Below are 27,834 nucleotides of genomic sequence, written 5' to 3'. Positions count from 1 at the left end.
TTGGCCTTGTGCGACTTATACTCCAGTGCGACTTATGTATGTTTTTTTCTACCTAATTATGCATTTTTGGCCTTGTGTGACTTATATTCCAGTGCGACTTATGTATGTTTTTTTTCTACTAGTTATGCATTTTGGCCTTGTGCAACTTATACTCCGGAGCGACTTATAGTCCAGAAAATACGGTAATAATATAATAATGATTGTAATATAATTGATCACTGTCCAATGGACAGAATGGTTGCAGAGCTTGAGCAGCGGTTTAGCAGTGTAGATTGTGTGTACTTAAATTTAATGGTGGCCTAAAACAATTGAGTATCTCTACTAAATCTGTCTAAAAGTGGGAAAGTTATATCCCGCTTCTTGTTCCTTATTTCTTTTTTGGATTTTTTTTAAAATATCTACTACATTCATTCATATCCTGTGCACCTCCAGGAGATCCTCAGAACCAAGTGACGCCCCTGGTTGACAGTCTGATTGACTCATTGCGATACAGCTTTTCTCCAAATGAGAAATCACATCATGTTTTAAGCCCATAAGATCCCAGAGTTCCCTACTATATACAGTAAAACATATTTATAATACCAGTAATAATAATTCTTCCAGACATTTCTGTTTTCTTTTCTTTTTTGTGCAACTTTTTTTTTTGCATTCCTGCGTCGGGGCTGACCCGAGGGGTGAATTGTAGCGCTTATTCTTGGCAAGGCCCCCGCTTACAGAAACACAGTTAGCATCATTTCGAGGGCCTCTGCTAACCTGAGCTGAACTATTCAATGCAGACTCTAAACAACTGGGCCTGCTTTACAAATGTATGACTGGATGGATGCTAGTGTATGTGTGTGTGTATATGTGTGTGTGTATATGTGTGTATATGTGTGTATATGTGTGTGTGTGTGCGCCCATCTGTCCATCGCAAAACAGGCTGTGACAGCCCTCTTGCGCTCAGATGACATGGACGTAACAGATGGCTACGCTAGCGCTTCTTTCATATGTAAGCACGCGCCTGTGCTTGTGTTTGGGACTGACCCGACTTCATCTGCAAGCTTCTCAACACTTGTCCATATAAAGTTGCATGATAGACGCGCCAGGACGAGTTGCATCACGGTGTAATGCTGGCGCTGCTTTTAAGACAATACACACACACACAAAACACACACACACGCCAAAGACAACAGCATGAAGCTCTTACCCACTCAACACCCCCAGAACCAGATTGAGGACGAAAAAGGAGCCGAAGATGACGAGAGAGACAAAATAGACCCATGGCAGCTCATAGCCCATAGCATCCTGCATCTGGGAGACAGACAGATAGATGTATAGATATAGTATATGCGGGTTAATAGAAATCATTGGTGGGTTAAAACAGGGGAAGGAAGAAGAAGAAGAAAAAAGGAATGCATGTTATAAAGAGAAGCAGGTAAAAATGTTTCATGATTCAAAATGTGAGCGGTTTTTTTTGTGTTTTTTGTCTTATTTCAAAATGTTTCTGTGGGTTCTTGATTTAATTTAATTTAATTTAATTTAATTTAATTTAATTTAATTTAATTTAATTTAATTTAATTTAATTTAATTTAATTTAATTTAATTTAATTTAATTTAATTTAATTTAATTTAATTTAATTTAATTTAAAATGGATGGATGGAAATAATAAATAATAAAATAGGCTAAATATTTGAATAGAATTTGACTTAGCATATTATTTGAATTAGAATATTATAGAATATTTGAATAGCTCATGAAATACTGTAATGCATAATAATGAAATTGCTCCAATATTGCTGAGTCAATCGCTTTATTTATTCATTTAAGAAGAAAATTGAAATATTAATAAAAATAAAAATAATTACAAATAAATACTGCAAAAGCCATGTTGATACAAATAATAGACCTTTTCCACCTATTTTTATTTTTTTTAATTTATTATTAATTTATTTATGATATTATTATATATTATATCTTTATGTTATTATATTATTGTATATTATATTATTTTATATTTTCACAATTACAAGGATGAAGAGTCTTGAACCAGTCACGATATACATCACTTTTAAGCTAACTGTCAGGACGATGCTAACATCCGCGGGTAATGTTTTTTTTGACTAATTAGAGACCACGCCCCCTAGAGGAAATTTTCATTTTGAACATTTACGATATATTTTATACATGTTTTGTGTGTGGCAGGTGGAAGCAAACCGTGTGTTAGTAGAGGGGGGGGGGGTGTAGAGCACATACACACACACACACACACTTCTCCACACACACACACACACACCCGCCAAGGTGTATGACATGTCGTGCACAGGGCGCCCACCGCTGTGGCGCCCGGCTCACCCAGTACAGCACGTCGGTCCATCCCTCCATGGTGATGCACTGGAAGACGGTCAGCATGGCAAAGGCGAAGTTGTCGAAGTTGGTGATGCCGTCGTTGGGGCCCTCCCAGCCCATTTTGCACTTGGTGCCGTTGTGGGAGCAGTGGCGGCCGTAGGCCCCGTCGGGGGCGCAGGGGGCTGGTTTTTCCTCCGCTGCTGTGCCTGAGACAACATGATAAACACACACAAAGGACGTGCACAAACATTAGTAGTTGTTGCGTCATGGAGAAGTGGGGTGGGGTGGGGGGGGTCAGTAGAGTATTCTGCTGGCACTTACCCAGAGGAGCGCTAATGCCTCTCGGGGGACCTATACCATCACTATAACACTCAAGTCCATTTCCACCTGCGGGGCTCCTTTATTGAAAATTGGCTCAATCATTTAAGGCAAAGCGCCGTTGCAATTATTGCTAAAGTCCTTCATACTCAAGAGCATAAACGACGGTATAAATATTTAATAGATGTGATGGCTTTAAGTGCAGTTTCCTCCGTTTTACCCGAGCGCGTTAATAAGACGCTAATCAATGGCGTTTTGATGTGAGAGTGTGCGTACCTGTGTGCCCGTGGACGCAGGTCTTGTGCATCTTGCCCATAAAGAGCTCCAGGCCGATGATGGCGTAGATGATGATGACGAAGAGGACCAGCAGGGCGATGTGAAGCAGAGGAACCATGGCTTTGATGATGGAGTTCAGAACTACCTGTAAACCTGTGGAGAGCATATGTAGGACGTGCTGAGTACACAGTGGACGGCCAAACGGGGACAATTCAGGCCGTGTTGACCAGTCAAGTTAATCTTGAATTTTCCAAAGATTAATTAAGAAGAAAATTGAAATATTAACAAAAATAAAAATAAAATATTAAAGAAAATATAAATATAAAAGAAATATTGCAAAACCCATGTTGATACAAATAGACCTTTTCCACCTATTTTTATTTATTATATTATTAATTTATTTCATTATTACATACTTATATAATTATATTATTATATTATTATATTATTATATTATAGTCACATTACAGTCATGATATATATCACTTTATTTATTCATTTAAGAAGAAAATTGAAATATTAATAAAAATAAAAATAATTACAAAGAAATACTGCAAAACCCATGTTGATACAAATAGTAGACCTTTTCCACCTATTTTTATTTTTTTATTTATTATATTATTATATTATTATATTATTATATTGTTAGATTATGGTCACATTACAGTCATAGTAGACCTTTTCCACCTATTTTTATTTTTTTATTTATTATATTATTATATTGTTATATTATGGTCATATTACAGTCATGATATATATCACTTTATTTATTCATTTAAGAAGAAAATTGAAATATTAATAAAAATAAAAATAATTACAAAGAAATACTGCAAAACCCATGTTGATACAAATAGTAGACCTTTTCCACCTATTTTTATTTTTTTATTTATTATATTATTATATTATTATATTGTTAGATTATGGTCACATTACAGTCATAGTAGACCTTTTCCACCTATTTTTATTTTTTTATTTATTATATTATTATATTATTATATTGTTATATTATGGTCATATTACAGTCATGATATATATCACTTTATTTATTCATTTAAGAAGAAAATTGAAATATTAATAAAAATAAAAATAATTACAAAGAAATACTGCAAAACCCATGTTGATACAAATAATAGACCTTTTCCACCTATTTTTATTATTTTTATTTATTATTCATTTATTTATTACATTATTATTATTATATATTATATTATTATATATTATATTATATATTTTTATATTTTCACGATTACAAGGATGAAGAGTCTTGAACCAGTCATGATATATTGACAGTTACTATGGTACCCTTTATGTCATTGGATGGACATATCACCTCGTACTTCGGTACGGGAAAAAATAAAAAATAAAAACCCTTAAGCTATATTCAGAAAGCAGGAAGTGAACAAATGTAACAGTTACTGATTGTAAAAGTACCAGATGGAGGGGTAGGATTTAATAAGCTTTGCTTCTTCCTACTCCTTTTGGACATGTGGAACTGTGAACTGATTATGCGATGCATTCAATTGTAATCTGATGCATGTTCAAATGAAATTCAACCATTACCATTACCATTACCATATGGCCCTGGGTGGAGAAAGTTTTAGACGCATCATGGAAAAATAAACACATACGAGTCCGCCAGTCCAAGCAAATCAATAATCCACTGACACAAGACAGGACAAGTCGACCAGAGTGTGTTATTGTGTGAGTCGGTGAGCATCGGTTCCTCAGTTCATCCCCATCTTCATTCCCACCTGATCCCCCCTGAAGCGTCTTCCATTGTGTATCGCAGTAATCCACGGGTTCCCTGAGTGGACACTTACTGGGTACTCCAGAGACCAGTCGGAGGGGTCGGAGTACTCGGAACGCCCTCAGGGCCTTGACATCGAAGCCCGCCGCCTTTCCTCCGATGGGAGCGGCACCGTCGCCTTTAGTAGCCTGCTCCAAGATGGCACTGAACAACCTGCAGAGTCATACGTACAATTGGCTTTTTGGCGAGAACGATCAAAAAAGCAAAGAAAAAAGATAACGTTTACAGCTAATATTATTCAAATTGTGCCAATTAAGCAGCGCTAAAAACCTCCTATCTCTCTGAAATCACTGTACAATTTCCCCCCCATCTTCAGCTCGCTCAAAGGCCAGTGAGTGGTGCGTTAGTCACGGACAATTATCAATTAGCACAGATGAAATGGCCACTTGAAAAGAGCACTCAAAATACATCTCTATCCGCTTCTACCTGCCGCTGGATTCGACCGGCTGAGCAACGTACACTACAGCTAAAAATCAGGGATGCAGGTCTTTTTGTGGGGATCTGTTTTTTGCAGTATTTTCCATCATATACATGTTTTTAGAATGTTGTATTCTGGTATTAAACCATGACAAAGTTTCAGATAATAACGTTTGCGCATTTGGAAGTGAGCCCTGAAAAAAGTTTGTCTCAAAACGCTCGGTTTCAGTGACTTTTTTCCATCACTGGTTCATTGTGACATCACAGTGAGCAGGACTTCCTTATATGGGCGTTCCCAATACAAGCTGTAAACCTGCCACATTGAAAATTCCCCCATGTTAGCATGGAGTATGACCAAAAACAGAGCAAGGAAAAGACAACTGGAATAGGTGCAGATTCTGAAAGATCTCGAAAGCTTTCTTCTGTGCAGTGACGTTTGCGCATTTCGAAGTGAGCCCTGAAAAAAGTTTGGCTCAAAACGCTCGGTTTCAGTGACTTTTTTTCCATCACTGGTTCATTGTGACATCACAGTGAGCAGGAATTCCTTATATGGGCGTTCTCAATACAAGCTGTAAACCTGCCACATTAAAAATTCCCCCATGTTAGCATGGAGTATGACCAAAAACAGAGCAAGGAAAGGACAGCCGGAATAGGTGCAGATTCTGAAAGATCTCCAAAGCTTTCTTCTGTGCAGGTTATTGTGTGAAGCAGCTCTACAGGAATCCACAACTCAGTACAAATGGACGTAATAGGTCCCCTTGAAAAGACAATTAGAGCTCTTGGAGTGTTTGCCCCAAGCTCTTTCACCCATATGCTAAACATTTGCATGCATGCAGAGACTTCGCATTCATACACACGCCGCCAGGCAATGCTGTCACATTCTGTGGATATCTGCATCCTCTTCCTCCAGAGTGTGAAATGTGCGTCACTGTTTTGACTGACATTTAAAAAAAAAAAATCATTACATTCCATATTCTGTTTCATATGTCTCAAGTCAAACATTATGTCTAGTTTTTGTAATAATTTCATCACCTTATTTCACCACTCCTACAACAACATTCATTTATTCATTCATTTTCTACTGCTTATCCTTTCAAGGGTAGCAGGGGAGTGCTGGAGCCTATCCCAGCTGTTTTACTGGTAGCCAGTCAATCACAGGGCACATATAGACAAACAACCATTCACACTCACATTCATACCTATGGACAATTTGGAGTCGCTAATTAACCTAGCATGTTTTTGGAATGTGGGAGGAAACCGGAGTACCCGGAGAAAACCCACGCATGCACGGGGAGAACATACAAACTCCACACAGAGATGGCCGAGAGTGGGATTGAACTCGGGTCTCATAGCTGTGAGGCCTGCGTGCTAACCACTTACCACCGTGCAGCCTAATTTTCTACTGCTTATCCTCACAAGGGTCGCGAGGGGAGTGCTGGAGCCTATCCCAGCTGTTTTCAGGTGAGAGGCGGGGTACACCCTGGACTGGTGGCCAGCCAGCCAATCACAGGGCACATATAGACAAACAACCATTCACACTCACATTCATACCTATGGACAATTTGGAGTCGCTAATTAACCTAGCATGTTTTTGGAATGTGGGAGGAAACGAGAGTACCCGCATGCACGGGGAGAACATGCAAACTCCACACAGAGATGGCCGAGGGTGGAATTGAACTCTGGTCTCCTAGCTGTGAGGCCTGTGTGCTAACCACTTTAACACCGTGCAGCCTGGGTTAATACATTAATAAATTCATTTTCTACCGCTTATCCTCATGAGCGTCACGGGGTGCTGGAGCCTATCCCAGCTGTCTTAAGGCGAGAGGCGGGGTACACCCTAGAGTAGTGGCCAGCCAATCACAGGGCACATATCGACAAACAACCATTCACACTCACATTCATACCTATGGACAATTTGGAGTCGCTAATTAACCTAGCATGTTTTTGGAATGTGGGAGGAAATCGGAGTACCCGGAAAAAACCCACGCATGCACGGAGAGAACATGCCAACTCCACACACAGATTACCGAGGGTGGAATTGAACTCGGGTCTCCTAGCTGTGAGGCCTGTGTGCTAACCACTTACCACCGTGCAGCCTGGTTTAATACATTCATTCATTCATTTTCTACCGCTTATCCTCATGAGGGTCGCAGGGGTGCTGGAGCCTATCCCAGCTGTCTTGGGGCGAGAGGCGGTGTACACCCTAGACTAGTGGCCAGCCAATCACAGGGCACATATAGTCAAACAACCATTCACACTCACATTCATACCTATGGACAATTTAGAGTCGCTAATTAACCTAGCATGTTTTTTTGGAATGTGGGAGGAAATCGGAGTACCCGGAAAAAACCCACGCATGCACGGAGAGAACATGCCAACTCCACACACAGATTACCGAGGGTGGAATTGAACCCGGGTCTCCTAGCTGTGAGGCCTGCGCGCTAACCACTCACGTTATGTGAGGTGTATGTCTGATTTAAGCAACTCATTTGCATGTACGTAAATAGGTCAAAGGTCAGAGCTGCATGCATGCAAAACACGTTCTTGCATTGAAAAACTGTGTCATCACAACTAAAGCCTCTCAATCCAGACATGAAAAGATCCAGACGTGCAAACAGAAAGGCTAGATAAGAGTCTAAGAGTGGTACAGGTTGTGTTTATGCCACAGGCGCTGGCACTATGATGCTAGCCAACACACACACACACACACACACACATACAGAGGCTTAGCAGATGGGCTAGAGTTGCTGAGTGGCAGATAAAGAAAAACCAGAGCGCGGCTTTGCTATCACAATCTAACAAACTAATCAGTTTAAGGCTCACCAAAGCCACAGTAGGCCCAGATTTAGCGTGGCTTTCGAACAGTGAAAGACGACTTTGTGACTCATTGCCGAGTTTCAGCGCGGGAAAAAAACGCCGAAACATCGCCGACTCACCCGACGACTACGATGATGAAGTCCAGCAGATTCCATCCGTTCCTCAGGTAGGCATTGGGGTGGAAGAGTAAGCCGTAGGCTATCACCTTCAGGAACGCTTCCACGGTGAAGATGATGAGGAACAGGTACTCCACGCGCTCCTGCAAAGAGACACGTGCGAAAGAAAACGTTTTATACCGTTTTATACATTTTTCATGACGGCAGCACTCGTGCATCCCCAGACCACCATAATGTATACCAGCTACAGTACAACCAAGGATGTACTACTATTGTACTCCTATTATCATTCATTTTCTACCACTTATCCTCATGAGGGTCGCGGGGTGTGCTGGAGCCTATCCCAGCTGTCTTCGGGCGAGAGGCGGGGTACACCCTGGACTGGTCGCCAGCCAATCACAGTACTCTAAAGCATATTATGTACTATTATCCCTTGAGAGGATATCATAAATGTGCTTATTATTGTTTGCGTCCATGTCCGTTTGGTTTGTTTAAACTAAGTGCTTCACTTCCTGTTTTAACTGCGTGTACGAGACTTTTACTGAGATTGCTGTCACAGCCATGACCCCCGACTGAGAGAGAAGGGGGTCCTGGGAAATGGCCCCAAACGGCCTCCAGGAAGAGAAAGAAGTGGGTATTGCGTAACATGACAGTACTTTTTTGTACACCTCATATAAATAACATGACAAGGAACTGATGGAGATTTTTAGATACAAAAAACACCCACTCTGTCTCTCTCGCTCTCCCTTGGAGGTGGTTCATAAAAAAAAAATATTTGGTTTCATCCATCAATCTGTCCGCGCTGACCCTTTGTATGGGTCCTGGTGGTTTCCCATGGCGCACACTCGCGCTGGGCCAGAGGTTTGAGGCTAAGAGGTCAACCAGATCTCACCAGACTATACTGTGGGAGGAACCAGAGGAGAAACCTGAAGAAATATAAAACCTTGGCCTTTAACCTTCAGCTACCCAAACATATTGGCTGCTTTAGTCTTTTACAAGTCATATTTAATATTACAAATATACAGAATTATTCCCTTATTTCATTGGTTCCGGCTTCAACCGTGATAGGTATGACTATTTATTTATAAGTGCAATATTTTTGTAGTTATATATATATATATATATATATATATATATATATACACCTTTTTATGACCTTCTAAACATGGTTATTGGCATTATTAGAGCTCTGTAGACATGAAATAACACCCCTATAGTCAACTTTACACTCATATTACACACTATAGTAAACATTTTAAGAGAGAATAAGACATAATATACACACACATGTTAGCATCCTTGTTGTTGTTTTTATTGTTTGGGATGGCTTTCAGTGACTTCCTTTTATGGGCGTGCCCGGAACAAGTTGTACACGCTGTGGGTAAAATCCCAGTGTAGTGAGAGGTGGGCCGTGGGTGGTATATATTAAAACAGAACATTTTGGAAATCCAAGGAAATCCAGCTGGAATAGGTACATACGTATTCCGGAAGATCTAGAAAGCTCGCATGCAGTTCCTCTTTTACAAGTCATATTTAATATTACAAATATACAAAATTATTCCCTTATTTCATTGGTTCTGGCTTCCACCACGATACGTGAATTCCCGCTAAGTATGACTCTTTATTTATAAGTGCAATATTTTTGTAGTTAGACCATATAATACCTTTTTACAACATTCTAAACGTGGTTATTGGCATTATTAGAGCCCTTTAGACATGGAATAACACCCCTATAGTCAACTTTACACTCATATTACACACTATAGTAAACATTTTAAGAGAGAATAAGACATTGGGAGAGTTCCTTGTTGTTGTTGTTTTTTGTTTGGGATGGCTTTCAGTGACTTCCTTTTATGGGCATGCCCGGAACAAGTTGTACATGCTGTGGGCACAATCCCAGCGTAGTGGGAGGCGGGCCGTGGGTGGAATACATTAAAACAGACCGTTTTGAAAATCCAAGGAAATCCAGCTGGAATAAGTACAGATTCCGGAAGATCTAGAAAGCTCATGTGCAGTTCCTCAATACAAAGCAGTACAAGCAGATGATGCTAAATACAAGGATGAAGAGTCTTGAACCAGTCATGATGTGCTATATAAAATAAAAATAAAAATAAAAATAAAAATAAAAATAAAAATAAAAATAAAAATAAAAATAAAAATAAAAATAAAAATAAAAATAAAAATAAAAATAAAAATAAAAATAAAAATAAAAATAAAAATAAAAATAAAAATAAAAATTATATTAGGAAAGCAGGAAGTGAACAAATATAACAGTTACTGATTGTAAAAGTACCAGATAGGATTTAATAAGCTTTGCTTCTTCCTACTCCTTTTGGACATGTGGAACTGTGAACTGATTATGTGATGCATTCAATTGTAATCTGATGCATGTTCAAATGAAATTCAACCATTACCATTACAAAGGACTGAAAATGAGCATAATAGTAAAAAAAAGTCTGGACAGGCCATGTTTCGAGGCAAACTGAATTGATTTGTACTTCCAACGCTGGTGACCCAAGGCTTCATGGAGGTGGTCCGTCCCATTAAAAGGTCTCATTTCCAGGTGAGAGATAAAGATGAAGATTTTCCATGAAACACCTTTTGCTCCTTTTATTTCTTTCATGTGTCATTTGCAGAGACTTTCAATAATTGATTGTTTGTACATTCATCACCCTTCACCGCACAGCGAGTTGTCTAATTAATTACACACACACACACACACACACACACACCGGTATATATAATGATAAAACATGGCTCTCCATCACTGTCTAGCACACACACACACACACACACATAATAAAAAGATGCTGCCAGTGACAGGCGCTGAAGAAGAGGAGAACATCTGGAAGGAACAGCTCAGCATGCCCCCCCCCCCCCCCCCCCCCCCCACTCGATGCGGCCTCCAAAAGGGCAAAATCCATAATCTAATCTGGTTAGCGATGGGGAAGGAATGAGAGGCTAAAAGATGGAGGAAAGGTGAGCGTGTGGCGGCGGTAATTGGGTTAAGCGTAATAGGTCAACTCAACCGCCTATCCATCAGCTCGGCCAATCGGATTACGGCATCGACGTTCCCGGCGTACCTTTACGTTCGCCTTGACCTTCTGCGTTGTGGATTAGAGCTTTGTTTTGCGTTTGTTTTTGTACGTGCCGCGATGACGGACAGCCCGGGGCCCTTGATGGAGGGGGGTGGCGGTGGGGGGTGGGTCATCATTGATTGTCTCAATACTTTTGTCCATCGAGTGTATCATTTACACCAATGTCAACTCTTCTTTCTTTCTCCCTTCTTTCACTCCCACTCTCTCCATCCGTCTTAGGTGCCAACCACAAGTTACCATAGAGACCAAGATGGGTTCCCACGTTACCATGGAAACTGCAGGCTGCAGCACACACACATACACACACCGATCAGCACTGTACCAAGTATACACACATCACGTGGAGCGAATTGCTACTTTACTGTCACATATAACAATAACAAATATAATACTTTATCAATATCAAATAAAAACACTTGTTTGTAATCTGCGCCATGCTAACATGCTAACATGCTAACATACATTCATCACCATTTCAATTAACAAACCTAAGCTCCGGACAACGATTACGTTAAAGATTACACTTGTATAATCCTACTCAGTGACCCTTGACCCTTGACCTTTGCATTGATCGGACATGCACCACTAATTGAAGGGCTATTGCATCTTTATGCGACTGCACGAGTGCTGCCTGCACCGGGTATCTGCCTACATATTAAGGGGAAACATGAATTTCCTGGGACTGTACTGTGATATTGTTGCATGGTGACAGTACTATACAGTAAATACTAATACTTTGGAGGAGCAGTATAAAGCTTGTGCAGCAGTATAGATTCATTAGATCAAGGCATGTAGATACGCAGAGACATTTTTTATGTTTAACATTATTATTGGTGACAAAGTGTATTTTAAATATTACACATTACACTTTTTTGGAACAAATTTTCATATTTTGATTTTCTTGCACATCTTTCCTTGTAGTATTATACTTTTATTTTTATAGTATTTTGACTTCATTATTGTAATATACATACGTTCACCAACTTTTTCTAAAATTGCAATTGTATTTTTATTTTGTTTGTTTTGTTTTTATTACATATTTCAGTATTTAATATTAACATAAATCATATAAAATATTATATTAATATTACAAATATTATATTAATATATAATACAACATTAATATTGATTTATTATATATTATATTAATAATATTAATTATATTAATAATATTAGCAATGTTAATTATTATTATATATTATAATTAATAATATTAATATATTATATAATATTTTTGTCTTAATATTATGACTTTATTTTCTTTGATTTATTTTCCATATTTTGCCTTAATTGTCATAAAACGACTACTCTTTTTTTAAAAATTTTTTGCTATTTTTGAATTTTTATGATGTGCCAAGGGTCCATAAAAATCAAACAAAAACAGCCCCCGGGCCGCACTTTGGACACCCATAGTCTAACAAGTTAGCAACACAAGTGAGCAGCAAGATAATGATGGTGGTAGCGTGATGGTGTGGGGCTGCACGAGTGCTGCCGACACAGGAGGAGCTGCGGTTCAAAGAGGGAAACATGGACTCCGACATGTGCTGTCACATTCTGGAGCAGAAACAGGTTTTTCCGACATGACAAGGAGCCCGAACAAGCTAAGGAAGTGGCCGAGTTTTCATGTTCATGTTCAATGAACCGTATCGGCCGGCAGCACTCATGCAGCCCCAGCCCATGCATTATATATACAAAGGTGGCGTTTTAATGCATGTTGTTTCATTGTGGATGTGTAATAAAGTAAATAAAAATAATGTCTAAATTGCGAGACTTGTCCATGTCTGACGTGTCACTAATACGCTAACGCACAAGCACGCAACCTGGCGAGCCGACCGAATGCATTACCATGAAGCTTTCATTGTCGTTGAATTCATTATTCATTCATTCACTGTCTTCATGCGCTGTGTTCTGGGTTCAGGCCGCCCCGGCGCGGGGAATGCACAAAAGGGACAAATACAGTCCAAGTGATGTTTATTCAACCCGACCGGCTTGCTTTTAGTACGAGGGAGACAAGGAAAAAGTTAAAATAAACATTAAGGGACGTCTGTAAATACAGACAAAAGTGGCAAAAAGGAGAGAAGAGGAGAGAGATGACAAGAAAGAGAGAGAGAGAGAGAGAGAGAGAGAGAGAAAGGGAGTAATTGGTCTAAAAATAAAAGAACACAGGAGCATAAATCATCTTCTATAGACAGCCTGCGTGTGTGCGCGTGTGCGAATCCTTGAGAAAGGAGATGAAGGCAGTAAAAAGAAAGCAGAGACGATAATGAAACACTGAAGGTGAACGTGTGGATTTAGCGCCGCTCATCACAATATTGTGTGGGTTTTTTTTTTTTTTTTTTACACACACAAAAGGGCACAAATGAAGACAAACCGAAGACGCTGCACTGCATCAAGATGCTGCCGACATAAGATAGATGACTAAATCGCAGTGTGTGCATGTGTGACACTATCTCTTATGGCTTGATATGGACTATAAGCTAGGGAGGAAGTGGTAATATGTAATGGTTGAATTTCATTTGAACATGCATCAGATTACAATTGAATGCATCCCATAATCAGTTCACAGTTCCACATGTCCAAAAGGAGTAGGAAGAAGCAAAGCTTATTAAATCCTACCCCTCCATCTGATACTTTTACAATCAGTAACTGTTACATTTGTTCACTTCCTGCTTTCATAATATTTTAATTTTAATTTTAATTTTAATTTTAATTTTAATTTTAATTTTAATTTTAATTTTAATTTTAATTTTAATTTTAATTTTAATTTTAATTTTAATTTTAATTTTAATTAAAACATCGACTGCTTGTACTGCTTTGTATTGAGTTGTGGACTCCTATAGAGGAACTGCATGCGAGCTTTCTAGATCTTCCACAATCTGTACCTATTCCAGCTGGATTTCCTTGGATTTCCAAAACGTTATTTTTACGTTCGTTTTACAATCAGTAACTGTTACATTTGTTCACTTCCTGCTTTCCTAAGATAATTTTTGAATTTTTTTATGTCTTTTATCAATTTTTATTTATTTATTTATTTTTGTATTTATTTTTGTCACGTATCGAAGTAATGGTAATGGTTTTATTTCATTTGAACATGCATCAGATTACAATTGAATGCATCACATAATCAGTTCACAGTTCCACATGTCCAAAAGGAGTAGGAAGAAGCAAAGCTTATTAAATCCGACCCCTCCATCTGGCACTTTTACAATCAGTAACTGTTACATTTGTTCACTTCCTGCTTTCCTAATATAATTTATTTGTTTTTTTATTTAATTTTATTTAAATATTAATTATTAATATTAATATATTGTATTATTATTATATTGTCGTTATGTATAATATATTTATATATTCATATTAATGACATTATTGATTTATAATAATATTTTAATTCATAATTAATTAAATTATTAATTTATTTTGTATTTTTTTATTTAAATTTGTAATTTTTTAATTAAAAAAAATTTTTGCTTATTTTTGGCCGTATGCCTTATTTTAGCTGTTTGAAGATGAACTATATCAGCAAGTTGAAGTATTTGTGATTTTAGAAATAAGGAGTTAGTATGTTCCGTGTAGGCGACATTATGAATTATCCTTACTGACCTTTTTTGCAGTACATTTAGCGAGTGAAGATTGCTTTTATAGTTATTAGCCCATATTTCTTTTTTCACAATAAATAAGATATGGTAGAACCAGAGAGCAATAAAGAGTGTGGAGTGATTTCTGATTGAGAATTTTTGAAATATTTCTAGCCACATTATGTTGTATATTTGTAATATGAGATTTCTGGCTCATATTTTCATCTATTGTGATCCCCAGAAATTTATTTTCGTTCACCCTTTCAATGTCGACACCGTCTATTTGTATTTGCTGGTGTGTGTCCTTTCTGTTGTTACCAAACAGCATGATTTTAGTTTTATTCAAGTTCAGTAAATGGTTTACTTAAGTGCTGTAACATTCCAATGTGTCCCATTTGTGCATGCAGCAATTCATCTATCCTCAATTAATTCTGCAAATCATGAACTTATTTCAGCTCCCTGAAATTTTGAAACTTAAAAAACAAACAAAAAAACATTTGCAAAGGGGAGCAGGTGTCCAAAGTGTAAAAAAAATCCTTGTTACGTCGCTATCAGGACCAAACATACACCTCTATCTCCTACGAGAGCGCAGTGTGTGTGTGTTTGTTAAGAATGACTCCATCATTCCTTCCTGGTTGAGACCCAGTGGAGCGAGACCAAAGCCCAACACAGCGAAAATGTGCAGACAGAATGAGAAAAGTGTGTGTGTGTGTGTGTGTGTGTGTGTGTGTAGCATGCAGAAAAGTGTTACTGATGTAATCATTGGCTGGAGTGTCAAAGAGAATCAATTGTGTTCTCTTATTTCGTTTTTTTTTTTTTTTTAAGGTCAAGATTGAGCAGCATCTCTCCTTGCTGTGGCACCGTGACACCCAAACAGGATTAACTGCAAACACCCACTCCCCTGCGGTTGCCATAGTAGCACTGCTGAAACCCACACGCTATAAAAAGACCTTGCTAACTTACACAAAGACACAAGTTTGTGCATACACATATTTAACAGCGTCTCGTTTTAAAATGCTGGATGCTTAACTTAAGGCTGCACGCTAGCCTACAGTGCAGTGGTCCCCAATCCATGGTCCGACAAACCAATGGCGAGCCAGCCAGGAGCAAAAAGCAGCGTTATTTATTTTCATGTGTTGTGACAGCACAAAGTCTTACTGACACTGTTGCCAACTGCTATTGGCTGTCCTTGATGATGATGATTTAATCGGCTAATTTGCATATTATTTGCATATAATGTTTTGAAAGATGCTGGAGGAAAAAAAAGCCTACTCTTGTGGTGCGTTCACAGACGGACTAACAAAGTGGGAACGCTTAACAAAATATTATGACACAAAACGACAACAAACATGCATAAACTATAGACCAGGGGTGGGCAAACTATGGCCTGGGCGTCATATGCGTTTGAATCCGGCCCGCCAGTTGCTTTCTAAGTATTTCAACTTTTAACATACAACTGGCAACATGACAACTGGCAACATGACTTGCAAGTCAGATGTGTTATTTAGTAAAAAAAAAGAATAAAATAAACTTAAAAATTAAATGACATATAGTTTGATGTGGGGCTGCACGGCGGACGAGTGGTTAGCACGCAGACCTCACAGCTAGGAGACCAGGGTTCAATTCCACCAATTCTCTGTGTGGAGTTTGCATGTTCTCCCCGTGCATGCGTGGGTTTTCTGCGGGTACTCCAGTTTCCTCCCACATTCCAAAACATGCTAGGTTAATTAGCGACTCCAAATTGTCCATAGGTATGAATGTGAGTGTGAATGGTTGTTTGTCTATATGTGCCCTGTGATTGGCTGGCCACCAGTCCAGGGTGTACCCCGCCTCTTGCCCGAAAACAGCGGTAGAAAATGAATGAATGAATGAATGAATGAATCGGTACTTGTATTGTATATTTCTTAGCTAGCCTTTTGAGTGTTAAGCTGCTGTGTGATGAGTTTTGTGTTCGTTGGAAGACAACACTGTGATGCAGACTGTTCTATTGGTTAATGACATCCTGCGATTTCCAACGGGTTGACATTGTAGACGTCGAGTGGTTAGCGCGCAGACCTCATAGCTAGGAGACCAGGGTTCAATTCCACCCTCCCACCATCTCTGTGTGGAGTTTGCATGTTCTCCCCGTGCATGCGTGGGTTTTCTCCGGGTACTCCGGTTTCCTCCCACATTCCAAAAACATGCTAGGTTAATTAGCGACTCCAAATTGTCCATAGGTATGAATGTGAGTGTGAATGGTTGTTTGTCTATATGTGCCCTGTGATTGGCTGGCCACCAGTCCAGGGTGTCCCCTGTGAGGATAAGCAGTAGAAAATGAATGAATGAATGAATAACTACGATCACGACCATTTAAAAAAAAAGCGTATTTATTGTCTGTGTTTGGTCAGGCAAGTTTTTTTTTTTGGGGGGGGGGGGATTAAATTGTTGTCGTCGTCTAAATCCTGAACGCTGTGTCCTTTACTGCACTGCCAAAGCACCGTGAAATCTCCTTTTCGCCTCCTTCACACACACGCGCAATCGCAACAAAGATGGACGCACGATAACGGCGCCCCGCCATCCAAACGCCCTCTCATCCCTCTTGTAAAGCCTCTTACACCGCCCGCCCCCTGTGTCAGCCATCTTGGTTTCAGGGCAGGGATCGCGCCGCCTCTGGGTCAGTTTTCTCTCTCCCCGCCGGCTGTGCGAAGGGAGATTGATGAGGCTGTAGCTGAGTCTCTGAGGGCACCAGCGTGGGGGGGTGGGGGGGTGGGGGACAGGCTCCATCGAACCCCGAACAAGCAGAACTAATGGGCACACTCCGGAGGGAAGAAAGTGGAAAAAGACAGAGGACACTTGTAGACTTCCAATGTAAATATGTCAGCCGTCTGTGTCCTTCCATACATCCTCCCATTAATTTCACCCGTCGTGGAGTTATTTGTTGGCGTCATTGCCGTGTCCTCATGAAGGACGGCCATGTTAGCCGCGTCCTGTCTCAAGCCATTAGGACATATCAACTGCTTGGCTAAATCTAAATGTCGCCTCTTTGTATGTTTTTCTTCAATAAAAAATAAAACACCTTATGATACGAGATAGACAAGTAAAGAAGGGTAATAATGATGCACAGGCGGGGATGGTGGACATGCAGCACTCAGCGGGAGGGGGGGTGCACATCACAAGCTAATGAGAGGATAAATCACACATGTAAACACACACACACACACACACAAGTTAGCAAAGAAAAGTTTAACAACCAAGTTTGCGGTAAGAGAGGAAGGCTGCCAATTAAGAGCCCACAAAGGAGACAAATGGCTGGTCATCCACTGCTGGCTAACATCTACCATCATCACACACATAATGGGGGGGGCAGTGATGGAGGACGGCCAGCCAATCACAGGGCACATATAGACAAACAACCATTGACACTCACATTCATACCTATGGACAATTTGGAGTGGCTAATTAACCTAGCATGTTTTTGGAATGTGGGAGGAAACCGGAGTACCCGGAGAAAACCCACGCATGCACGGGGAGAACATGCAAACTCCACACAGGGATGGCCGAGTGTGGAATTGAACCTGGGTCCCCTAGCTGTGAGGTCTGAGCGCTAACCACTTGACGTCTACAATGTTAACCCGTTGGAAATGGCAAGATGTCATTGACCAATAGAACAGTCTGCATCACAGCGTCGTCTTCCAACGAACGCAAAACTCATCACACAGCAGCTTAACACTCCAAAGGCTAGCTAGGAAATAATTTGGAGATTTTGGACAATTTGGAGTCGCCAATTAACCTAGCATGTTTTTGGAATGTGGGAGGAAAACCGGAGTACCCGGAGAAAACCCACGCATGCACGGGGAGAACATGCAAACTTCACACAGGGATGGCCAAGGGTGGAATTGAACCTCGGTCTCCTAGCTGAGAGGCCCGCGGGCTAACCACTTGACGTCTACAATGTTAACCCGTTGGAAATGGCAAGATGTCATTGACCAATAGAACAGTCTGCATCACAGCGTCGTCTTCCAACGAACGCAAAACTCATCACACAGCAGCTTAACACTCCAAAGGCTAGCTAGGAAATAATTTGGAGAATTTGGACAATTTGGAGTCGCCAATTAACCTAGCATGTTTTTGGAATGTGGGAGGAAAACCGGAGTACCCGGAGAAAACCCACGCATGCACGGGGAGAACAAGCAAACTCCACACAGAGATGGCCGAGGGTGGAATTGAACCTGGGTCTCCTAGCTCCTAGCAAGTTTAAATTTTGCCAGATCTTTTCGCCACCGCACCGATCCAAGAGAAACAAGCAAGAGCGCCGGCGTCGCCCCTCATCCTGCGTGCCACAGTTTGGCTTTTTCCACGGCCGCCACAACCTTGACTTGCCTCCATAAAACACATTCCTGGAGGAAACACACATTTCATAAACGCAGACGGGGCGGTCCTGTGATGGCGACGTGGCGGCAAAAACCTCCATATTATGGAGGACTTGGAATCGCTAATGGCGGCGACGTTGTCATCGTTGTTGATAATGTTGTCATAGCCACACAATTAGACGATCAATACACCTGATTAGACTTTTGACACCCCCCCCTCCTTTCCCTTGAGACCATCATGCTTTACTGTTTGCATCATTCATGCTGCTTTGCTCATCTGTGAGCGACAACATGTGTGTGTGTGTGTGTGTGTGTGTGACAGGCTGCTCAGCGTGAGAGGACATCGGCTGCGGGCGTCGTTGTAGGTTTGATCAATGTACACGCCGACGTCGATTAATCATGCTTGAGGAGGTAATGGAGCCCATCGCAACACACATCTATCTCCATGTTTTACTTATAAGGAGCGCTCCTAACCATGGCGGGCTAGCCGGCGATGGAGGACTTATGTACACACCGTATACTTACATATTTGCATAGTTATATTCAATGATTACCTACTTGTGTTTTCAGTGGGAAAAACTGCCTATTTTTGGAGGGGAAAACACAAACTGATATTAATAACTAATTAAAAAAACACAAAAATTAGTCTTTAAATATATTGTACACATAACTTTCTTTATACGGGCCCAAGCACAGAGCTCCGACTTTCCACACATTTATGAAGGCCTTAACATACATAAAAGCGTAGCAAAATTTGCAAGCTTATTTCATATTTGAAGACTTTTTACGCAAAAAAAATAAATAAATAAATAAATACAAAAATTAACTTTACACAGTTTTTTTGGGCATTTCTGCTGTTTTTCAACCTATTACTATTATTATTATTTGTTGTTATTATTATTATTATTCATTCATTCATTTTCTATTGCTTATCCTCACGAGGGTCGCGGGGGTGCTGAAGCCTATCCCAGCTGTCTATTATTATTATTATTATTATTCATTCATTCATTTTCTACCGCTTTTCCTCACTAGGGTCGCGGGGGTGCTGGAGCCTATCCCAGCTGTCTATTATGATCATTATTATTATTATTATTATTATTATTATTATTATTATTTGTTGTTATTATTATTACATTCATTAATTTTCTACCACTTATCCTCACAAGGGTCACAGGGGTGCTGGAGCCTATCCCAGCTGTCTATTTTTATTATTATTATTATTTGTTGTTATTATTATTACATTCATTCATTTTCTACTGCTTATCCTCACGAGGGTCGCAGGGGTGCTGGAGCCTATCCCAGCTGTCTATTATTATTATTATTATTATTATAATTTTTACTTATTATTATTATTTTATTCATTCATTAATTTTCTATCGCTTATCCTCACGAGGGTCGCGGGGGTGCTGGAGCCTATCCCAGCTGTCTTATTATTATTAATTTTTTTTTGACTATTTCAACAATTTTCTTATTATGACTCCCACATTTTTCCACAAGCTAATTTTCCAAAAATTCCAACTGTACACAATAATAAACATGATTATTGTTATCAGGAATTATCACCCTTTTCGATCACTCATACTCAAGCTGTGGCACAGGTGCCAATGGTGGTACGCGCTACTCTACTCTCAACGGCCCATTTGCAGCAGATTTCTCCTGACAAATAAAAGAGAGAGAGCGGAACAGACGGGAATATTTTTAATAAAGTTATCTAAAAGTGTCCCACCTCTGCCTCGCATCGACCCACATAGCAGCTCCCACAGAGACGGAGAGGAGGAAGAGGAGAAGGAGGAGGAGGAGGAGGAGAGTCCATCACTTTGTCAATACAACATACAGTATACTGCGGCTACCGTGATGCACCGGAGTCACGTTGGTGACATTTAACCATCTGCTGCGGGATCTGAATGCATCACACACACACACACACACACACACACACACACACACACACACACGTCCTCACACACCAGGTGATTGTTCACTTGTGTCACCGCACTACGTGTGTGTGTCTGTTTGTGTTTAATCACCATGTTCCCATAGAAACCGATGTTCCAACATGCGCCAGACCCAGCATGGAGAGAACGCCTCGGTTTTAATGAGATAATGTCATGATGTGATTCCGGGCTAAAGGACCATATTCCCATATTGATCTCCCCTCATTAAATCCATACCTTCCTCAAAGGAGCCGGCATGAAGAGGCTGCTCCCGAGGGATGTGGGATCGTTTAGATGTGAATGGCGTAAAGCTGCGCTTTACGGTACTTTTTAGGCCCACTTTATTTATGATTTATTCACGGGTAGTGAGCGGTAGTGAGCGTAGAGAGCGGTAGCGTTCGAGGCTACAGTGGGAGGCCCAGCGGCCAATATCGATACATGCAGTGGTTTTCTTCCTGCCTGCGCTTAGGAACATCCTGAAAAAGCAGCTTGTTGCAAATTAGCAAGGTGGTGCATTCAAAGGAGCTCAGGTAAAGTTCATTTAGTCCGAAAATGATGTCCTGGCAGCCATTTTCGGCCTGCAGCTCATTTTTGATTGGGCTTCGGCATACTATAAATAGATCATCAATTCATGATTAACTCATTCGGATATTTTGTATGATTTTAACACACACACACTACATGATGGACTCTAAGTGTGTACTTCACTTCACTTCATTTGTGTACTTCCAACTGCCACTGCACTACATCAATATGTAGTACATGGAGGTTCATTCATTCATTCATTTTCTACCGCTTATCCTCACGAGGGTCGCTGGGGGGAGGGGGTGCTGGAGCCTATCCCAGCTGTATTCGGGCAAGAATACACCCTAAACTGGTGGCCAGCCAATCACAGGGCACATATAGACAAACAACCATTCACACTCACATTCATACCTATGGACAATTTGGAGACGCTAATTAACCTAGCATGTTTTTGGAATGTGGGAGGAAACCGGAGTACCCGGAGAAAACCCACGCATGCACGGGGAGAACATGCAAACTCCACACAGAGATGGCCGAGGGTGGAATTGAACCCTGGTCTCCTAGCTGTGAGGCCTGCACGCTAACCACTTAACGTCTACAATGTCAACCCGTTGGAAATGGCAGGATGTCATTGACCAATAGAACAGTCTGCATCACAGTGTCGTCTTCCAACGAACGCAAAACTCATCACACAGCAGCTTAACACTCAAAAGGCTACAAATAAAGTTGTCATTTTGGAAAATGTACAAATATAACACCATGAACTATTTCCAATTATTTCCAAATGTTTCCCTTCAATGCGTAATCTCTTGAACGCTACACCGCTCCATGTCTTTTCACTTCCTGGTCGTATTTATGTTATTTATGTATTCATATTAACATAAATTAGATTGATTTGAGTTGAACCCGAAACTTCAAACAGCTTATAAGTTATTAAATCAGTCAGAAACTCTGAGTGTGATTTAGCGTACGCTACAACAACAATCATTAGCTGTGTACCTAATAAAGCGTCCCACTTTCACTTTCTCCTTTCCTGTCCTGATGCTTTGTAGGACAACCATCAGGTGTGTATGTGTGTGTGTGTGTGTGTGTGTGTGTGTGTGTGTTCCAGCACCCCTGCACCCTCCTGCTCCTGGGAGGTGACCCAGTTTCCCATGATCCAATGCGGCTGCCGTCTCTAACTGCTGCTGCTGTCGTTGCCGTAGCGATATTGCCATCCCCTTTAATGCCGACTGTGACTGCGCCATGAATAATGGATGGAGAGAGTGACAAAGTAGTAAGCGGAAGACAGGAAGGAAGAAGGGGGAGCAAAGGAAAGATAGGATGGAGAGGACGAAGGGTAGAAGAACAAGATGGAGATTTTTTTTTTTACTTAAATGTGGCATAATATTGCTTACATATGCGTCTTATATTACTTATTATATTACTATATGCTTGGAAACTGAATAAAAGCATTCGACAATGTTTGCTTTTTAATTAAAAAGAGAAAAAGTTGAATTAAAAATATGCCTAATCAGCATAAAACCGCCCACTCCTTGCCCATATATGGACCTGTGACTGTTGGGTAGCAGAGGTGTTTTTCCCGGGAAATTTCCGGTCATTGCCTTATGGGTAACATAGCTTGACCTAACTGAAGCTGACGGGCCAGGCGGACATGTTTAAAAAGGTCAGTGGTCGCCAAAGGAGACATCAAACACGGCAATATGGCTTTAGGGGACGGGGACGGGGCCGTGCACGCCACCCTTCAGTCATTTTTGTGTAGCTTGCGGCTAATCTGTCACGGTGCTGACTGCAGCACACACCTGTTGCAAAGCACTTAAGCCACACACACACACACACACACACACACACATATATATAACCTTCCAGTACACTTGCCTAACACTCCCATTGCAATCAAGCCAGAAAAATCCAATAGAAGATTTGAAGTGTACAACACAAATAAATCCAACACATGCCGTGAATAAAACATGCAAGAAGGCTTAAAAGTGCCCACTCGACAGGAAGTGCATATGTTTGCTCAATAAAATGAAATGAAAGGACAAGCAAAGTACAGCCGCCACGGCCACACGGATGTTGTGGGAGTTCAAAAACACAACAAAAAAAACAAAAAAAAGCCGAGCCTTTTCCTCCAGTAAATGTTCTAATACCACACGCTTTCAACTAGAGGACATTTGACTGCAATAATGTCAGGTTCAAACTCCTGTGATACTTAAATACAGAAATACAGAAGAGACAGACAATAATATTTAAAGTTACTCGCAGTGAGGAGAGTGAAACCACATACCCAGTATGCTACTCTCTTTTTATTCTCTTTTCGGGGGTCCCTACTACATGGTCGTGCAACTCTAAGGGGGGGGGACCTGTATTTGTTTGTCTATGTGTGTGTATATGTGAGAGTAATTACTTTTATTGTTTTATGAGTTCTTATTTTGACACATTCTTGCACGATTCATTTTCTACCACTTATCCTCACGAGGGTCGCTGGGGGGAGGGGGTGCTGGAGCCTATCCCAGCTGTGTTCGGGCAAGAATACACCCTAAACTGGTGGCCAGCCAATCACAGGGCACATATAGACAAACAACCATTCACACTCACATTCATACCTATGGACAATTTGGAGTCGCTAATTAACCTAGCATGTTTTTGGAATGTGGGAGGAAACCGGAGTACCCGGAGAAAACCCACACATGCACAGGGAGAACATGCAAACTCCACACAGAGATGGCCGAGTGTGGGAGTGAACTCGTGTCTGCTAGCTGTGAGGTCTGCAAGCTAACCACTCAAGCGCCGTGCAGCCCTCGAACAATATTATTCATCCATCCATTTTCTACCGCTTATCCTCACAAGGGTCGGGGGTGCTGGAGCCTATCCCAGCTGTCTTCGGGCACGAGGTGGGGTACACCCTGGACTGGTGGCCAGCTAGCCAATCACAGGGCACATATAGACAAACAAGTTACTCGCAGTGAGGAGAGTGAAACCACATACCCAGTACGCTACTCTCTTTTTATTCTCTTTTCGGGGGTCACTACTACATGGTCGTGCAACTCTAAGGGGGGGGGGGGGGGGGGGGGCGAGCTGTATTTGTTTGTCTATATGTGTATGTATATGTGAGAGTAATTACTTTTATTATGTTATGAGTTCTTATCTTGACACATTCTTGCAGGATTAACATGAACATATGCAGGGTTGCTGTTAGCGCATCCGGGCACCTCCAGGACCTGGGGGGTCGCTGGGGGTCTCTGATCAGGGACACAGGAACATTTCTTATTCAGCACATTCAAACACTTTCTATAGTCTAAGCAAATGGATATAAGGGTGATAACTAACGCTATAATAATTGTATCTACATTTTATTCTAACAAATATAAAAGGGAGCTAGCATAGTAGTCGTTTGAGTGGCTTACAGTCGATCCAATTCAATAGTTTTTTACTGTGACAGCTAATTCCACCGGGCGCATACGCATAGCACATGGTTGCAACACATGGCAATGGCGCCACATGTTAGCTGTTAGCCTTTACTGTCAGTCGCACCTCGTCTGCCTAACAAGCACTTTCATGTGGCGGGAGGCGGGAGGCGGGCTGCAACAGATGCGTACAAGCTATTTCCTGAAATTGTGTCTTTAAAGTCAGTCTGACTTGCCTGCAGTTCTGGAGCAGGGCTTCTCGACCAGTCTCAAGTCAAAACCTCCATTTTCCAATGGGAACTAATTTGTATTGAAGTCATTTTTATTTTTATTTATTTGTAATTAATGACTTCTGATTGAATGGATTATGAAAACAAAATATTTATTTTATTTGAAACTCATATCGGTACTTGTATTGTATATTTCCTAGCTAGCCTTTTGAGTGTTAAGCTGCTGTGTGATGAGTTTTGCGTTCGCTGGAAGACAACACTGTGATTCAAACTGTTCGGTCAATGACATCCTGCCATTTCCAACGGGTTGACATTGTAGACCTCACAGCTAGGAGACCCGGGTTCAATCCCACCCTTGGCAAACTCTGTGTGAAGTTTGTATATTCTCCCCGTGCATGCGTGGGTTTTCTCCGGGTACTCCGATTTCCTCCCACATTCCAAAAACATGCTAGGTTAATTAGCGACTCCAAATTGTCCATAGGTATGAATGTGAGTGTGAATGGTTGTTTGTCTATATGTGCCCTGTGATTGGCTGGCCACCAGTCCAGGGTGTACCCCGCCTCTCGCCCGAAGACAGCTGGGATAGACTCGAGCGGTAGAAAATGAATGAATGAACGATCAGTTTTCAAATATATAATTTCATGTTAAAATATATAAAATATTGGAATATATTGATGTAAAAAATAGTAAAATTATTGTAAAAAAAATGTAAAAAAAAACAAAAATATTGCTATAAAATGGAATAAAAAGAGTTCATTAAAAAGCACCAAAATGTCATAAAACAAAATAACGGCTTAATAATAATAATAATAATAATAATATACGTTAAAATACATTTAATCATACTGCAGATTATTGAAATAATAAACATATTTGTTAATATAAAGAAATAAACACATTTCTGTATTTGTTGAGGGTGCACGGCGGATGAGTTGGGATAGGTTCCAGCACCCCCCGCAACCCTCGTGAGGATAAGCGGTAGAAAATGAATGAATGACATTGTAGATTACGCATTTTGATAGGGCATCAAACTTCCTGTTGCTGTTTTTAATAGTAAATTCTTCACTTTTTATCACTTTGAATAAGCTTTCTTTTTTTGTGTGTGTATCTGTGTGTACTTAGCGATAATGACAATAATAATCGTGGCCAGCAGGCAAAATCTGGTACCTGTTCTTACAGCTTTTGGAACAAATACCACCCGCCACGCTCTTTTCCAAGCGGGCCAAATATATCCAGTGGAGTTTGTTTTTTTTTTAAGCCATAAATGCCGTGTTTGGGAATGTTGTGCCCAAAATGCTCCCGTCTAGCCGCGTAGAATGTGTATTTAAAACGGTGATTCCTGGCAGACAAAGCTAGTTATAACGGCTTCATGTATTTTTCTGCAAACAGCCCAGCTTGTCCTTTTTCTTCTATTTCCGTCTTATCTCGTCCCTCTCTCTCTCTTTCTCTCTCTCTCTCTCTCTCTCTCTCTCTCGTTGCTTCCCTGATCTAATTAGAATGCCATCTTTAATTCAACACACACACACACACACAGCTGCAGTGTAAACACGCTGTGTCATATTAGAAAGTCACAATCCACCGTGTCATGATTGGGATGCTCGGCGGCTGTGAGATTCGGGATCTAATGTAGGGAATGGCGGGAAAAAGACATGCCTCCATCGGCTTTATTGCTACAGAGCTTATTTCCAAAATGGAGGCGGACGGCTGGCAATGATGATGATGATGATGATGATGCATTACATTATTATTTGTATGATTATTCCAGGACGGTGTGGAGGTGCAAGCGCATTGGCCCACTCGTGACATAACCGTGTGCACGTGGGAGAAGAAGCGTTGGATTGTGTCCACGGCTCGTTCTAGAATCTTCCACCTCACGAGTTCCATTTAATAACGCTTTAACGGTTGACGATTGTGAGTCTATTCCACTCCAGCGCTATAGGGGGCAGTAATACGGTGAGTGCAAGTTTCTTTTTGGTTGGGATTCGGCTTTTCCCGTCAGAGAGTCAATGGCTTTGGGACAGGAACTTCATCATCTTGGGACATCAGCGCTATTTGTAGCCGTTAGCTCATTCGCTACCAAATAGTGTTGCTTATGTTGTGGCATCGATATTTTGGATCCATATATGGCTGAATTTGTGTCAAAGTGAGGGTTAGAGCTAACCTTAACCCTTTAAAAAAAAAAAAAAAAAAGAGCTAACCCTAACCCCGAACCCTAATTGATATGAAAAATGTTAACAAATGTGAATAAAAATGAATTATAGCTCCACCACGATATCAAAAATCCCCCAAAAGATTCCAAAATGTATTAATTAATCAATTATTTTTTTATTGACAAAAATATATGAAAGAACATATATATTTTTGTATATATTTTTGTTGTAAACAAACAAAACAACAAATAAGATTGTCATTTAGGAACATTAGATGGTAGAAGATGTGGTAGAAAATGTTAGAATGCTTCAAGAATTAGTCATTGTATTGAGAATAAAATTCTTAAACTTTAAATTAAAAAAACAAAGCCAGAAAAAATGAAAAAAACTTGCTTTAATTCTCAAGGAAAAAAAATTCTAAATATTAAAAAAAAAAGTCGTATCCTAATGGAAAAAATTCAAAATTTTACAACTAAATAGAACTAA

The 27,834-nt window shown here is 40.4% G+C and overlaps 1 protein-coding gene across 3 annotated transcripts in view; it reads right to left on the bottom strand.

The window, feature by feature from the left end:
• cacna1c (calcium channel, voltage-dependent, L type, alpha 1C subunit) overlaps positions 1-27,834 on the bottom strand; it is a 148,248-nt gene that overhangs the window by 54,636 nt on the left and 65,778 nt on the right. For all 3 annotated transcript variants that reach the window (XM_058077905.1, XM_058077906.1, XM_058077907.1), the window contains exons 5-9: positions 8,081-8,220; positions 4,741-4,880; positions 2,921-3,073; positions 2,333-2,532; positions 1,187-1,290 (exon numbers count right to left, since the gene is read on the bottom strand). In XM_058077905.1, the coding sequence (XP_057933888.1) occupies positions 1,187-1,290; positions 2,333-2,532; positions 2,921-3,073; positions 4,741-4,880; positions 8,081-8,220 (737 nt within the window). The remainder of the gene's footprint in view (positions 1-1,186; positions 1,291-2,332; positions 2,533-2,920; positions 3,074-4,740; positions 4,881-8,080; positions 8,221-27,834) is intronic.

The sequence above is a fragment of the Doryrhamphus excisus genome, chromosome 7 (assembly GCF_030265055.1).
Source record: "Doryrhamphus excisus isolate RoL2022-K1 chromosome 7, RoL_Dexc_1.0, whole genome shotgun sequence".
NCBI classification, from domain to species: Eukaryota; Metazoa; Chordata; class Actinopteri; order Syngnathiformes; family Syngnathidae; genus Doryrhamphus; species Doryrhamphus excisus.
Note: the sequence above shows the minus strand (reverse complement) of the source record. Positions and strands in the feature narration are given on the sequence as shown.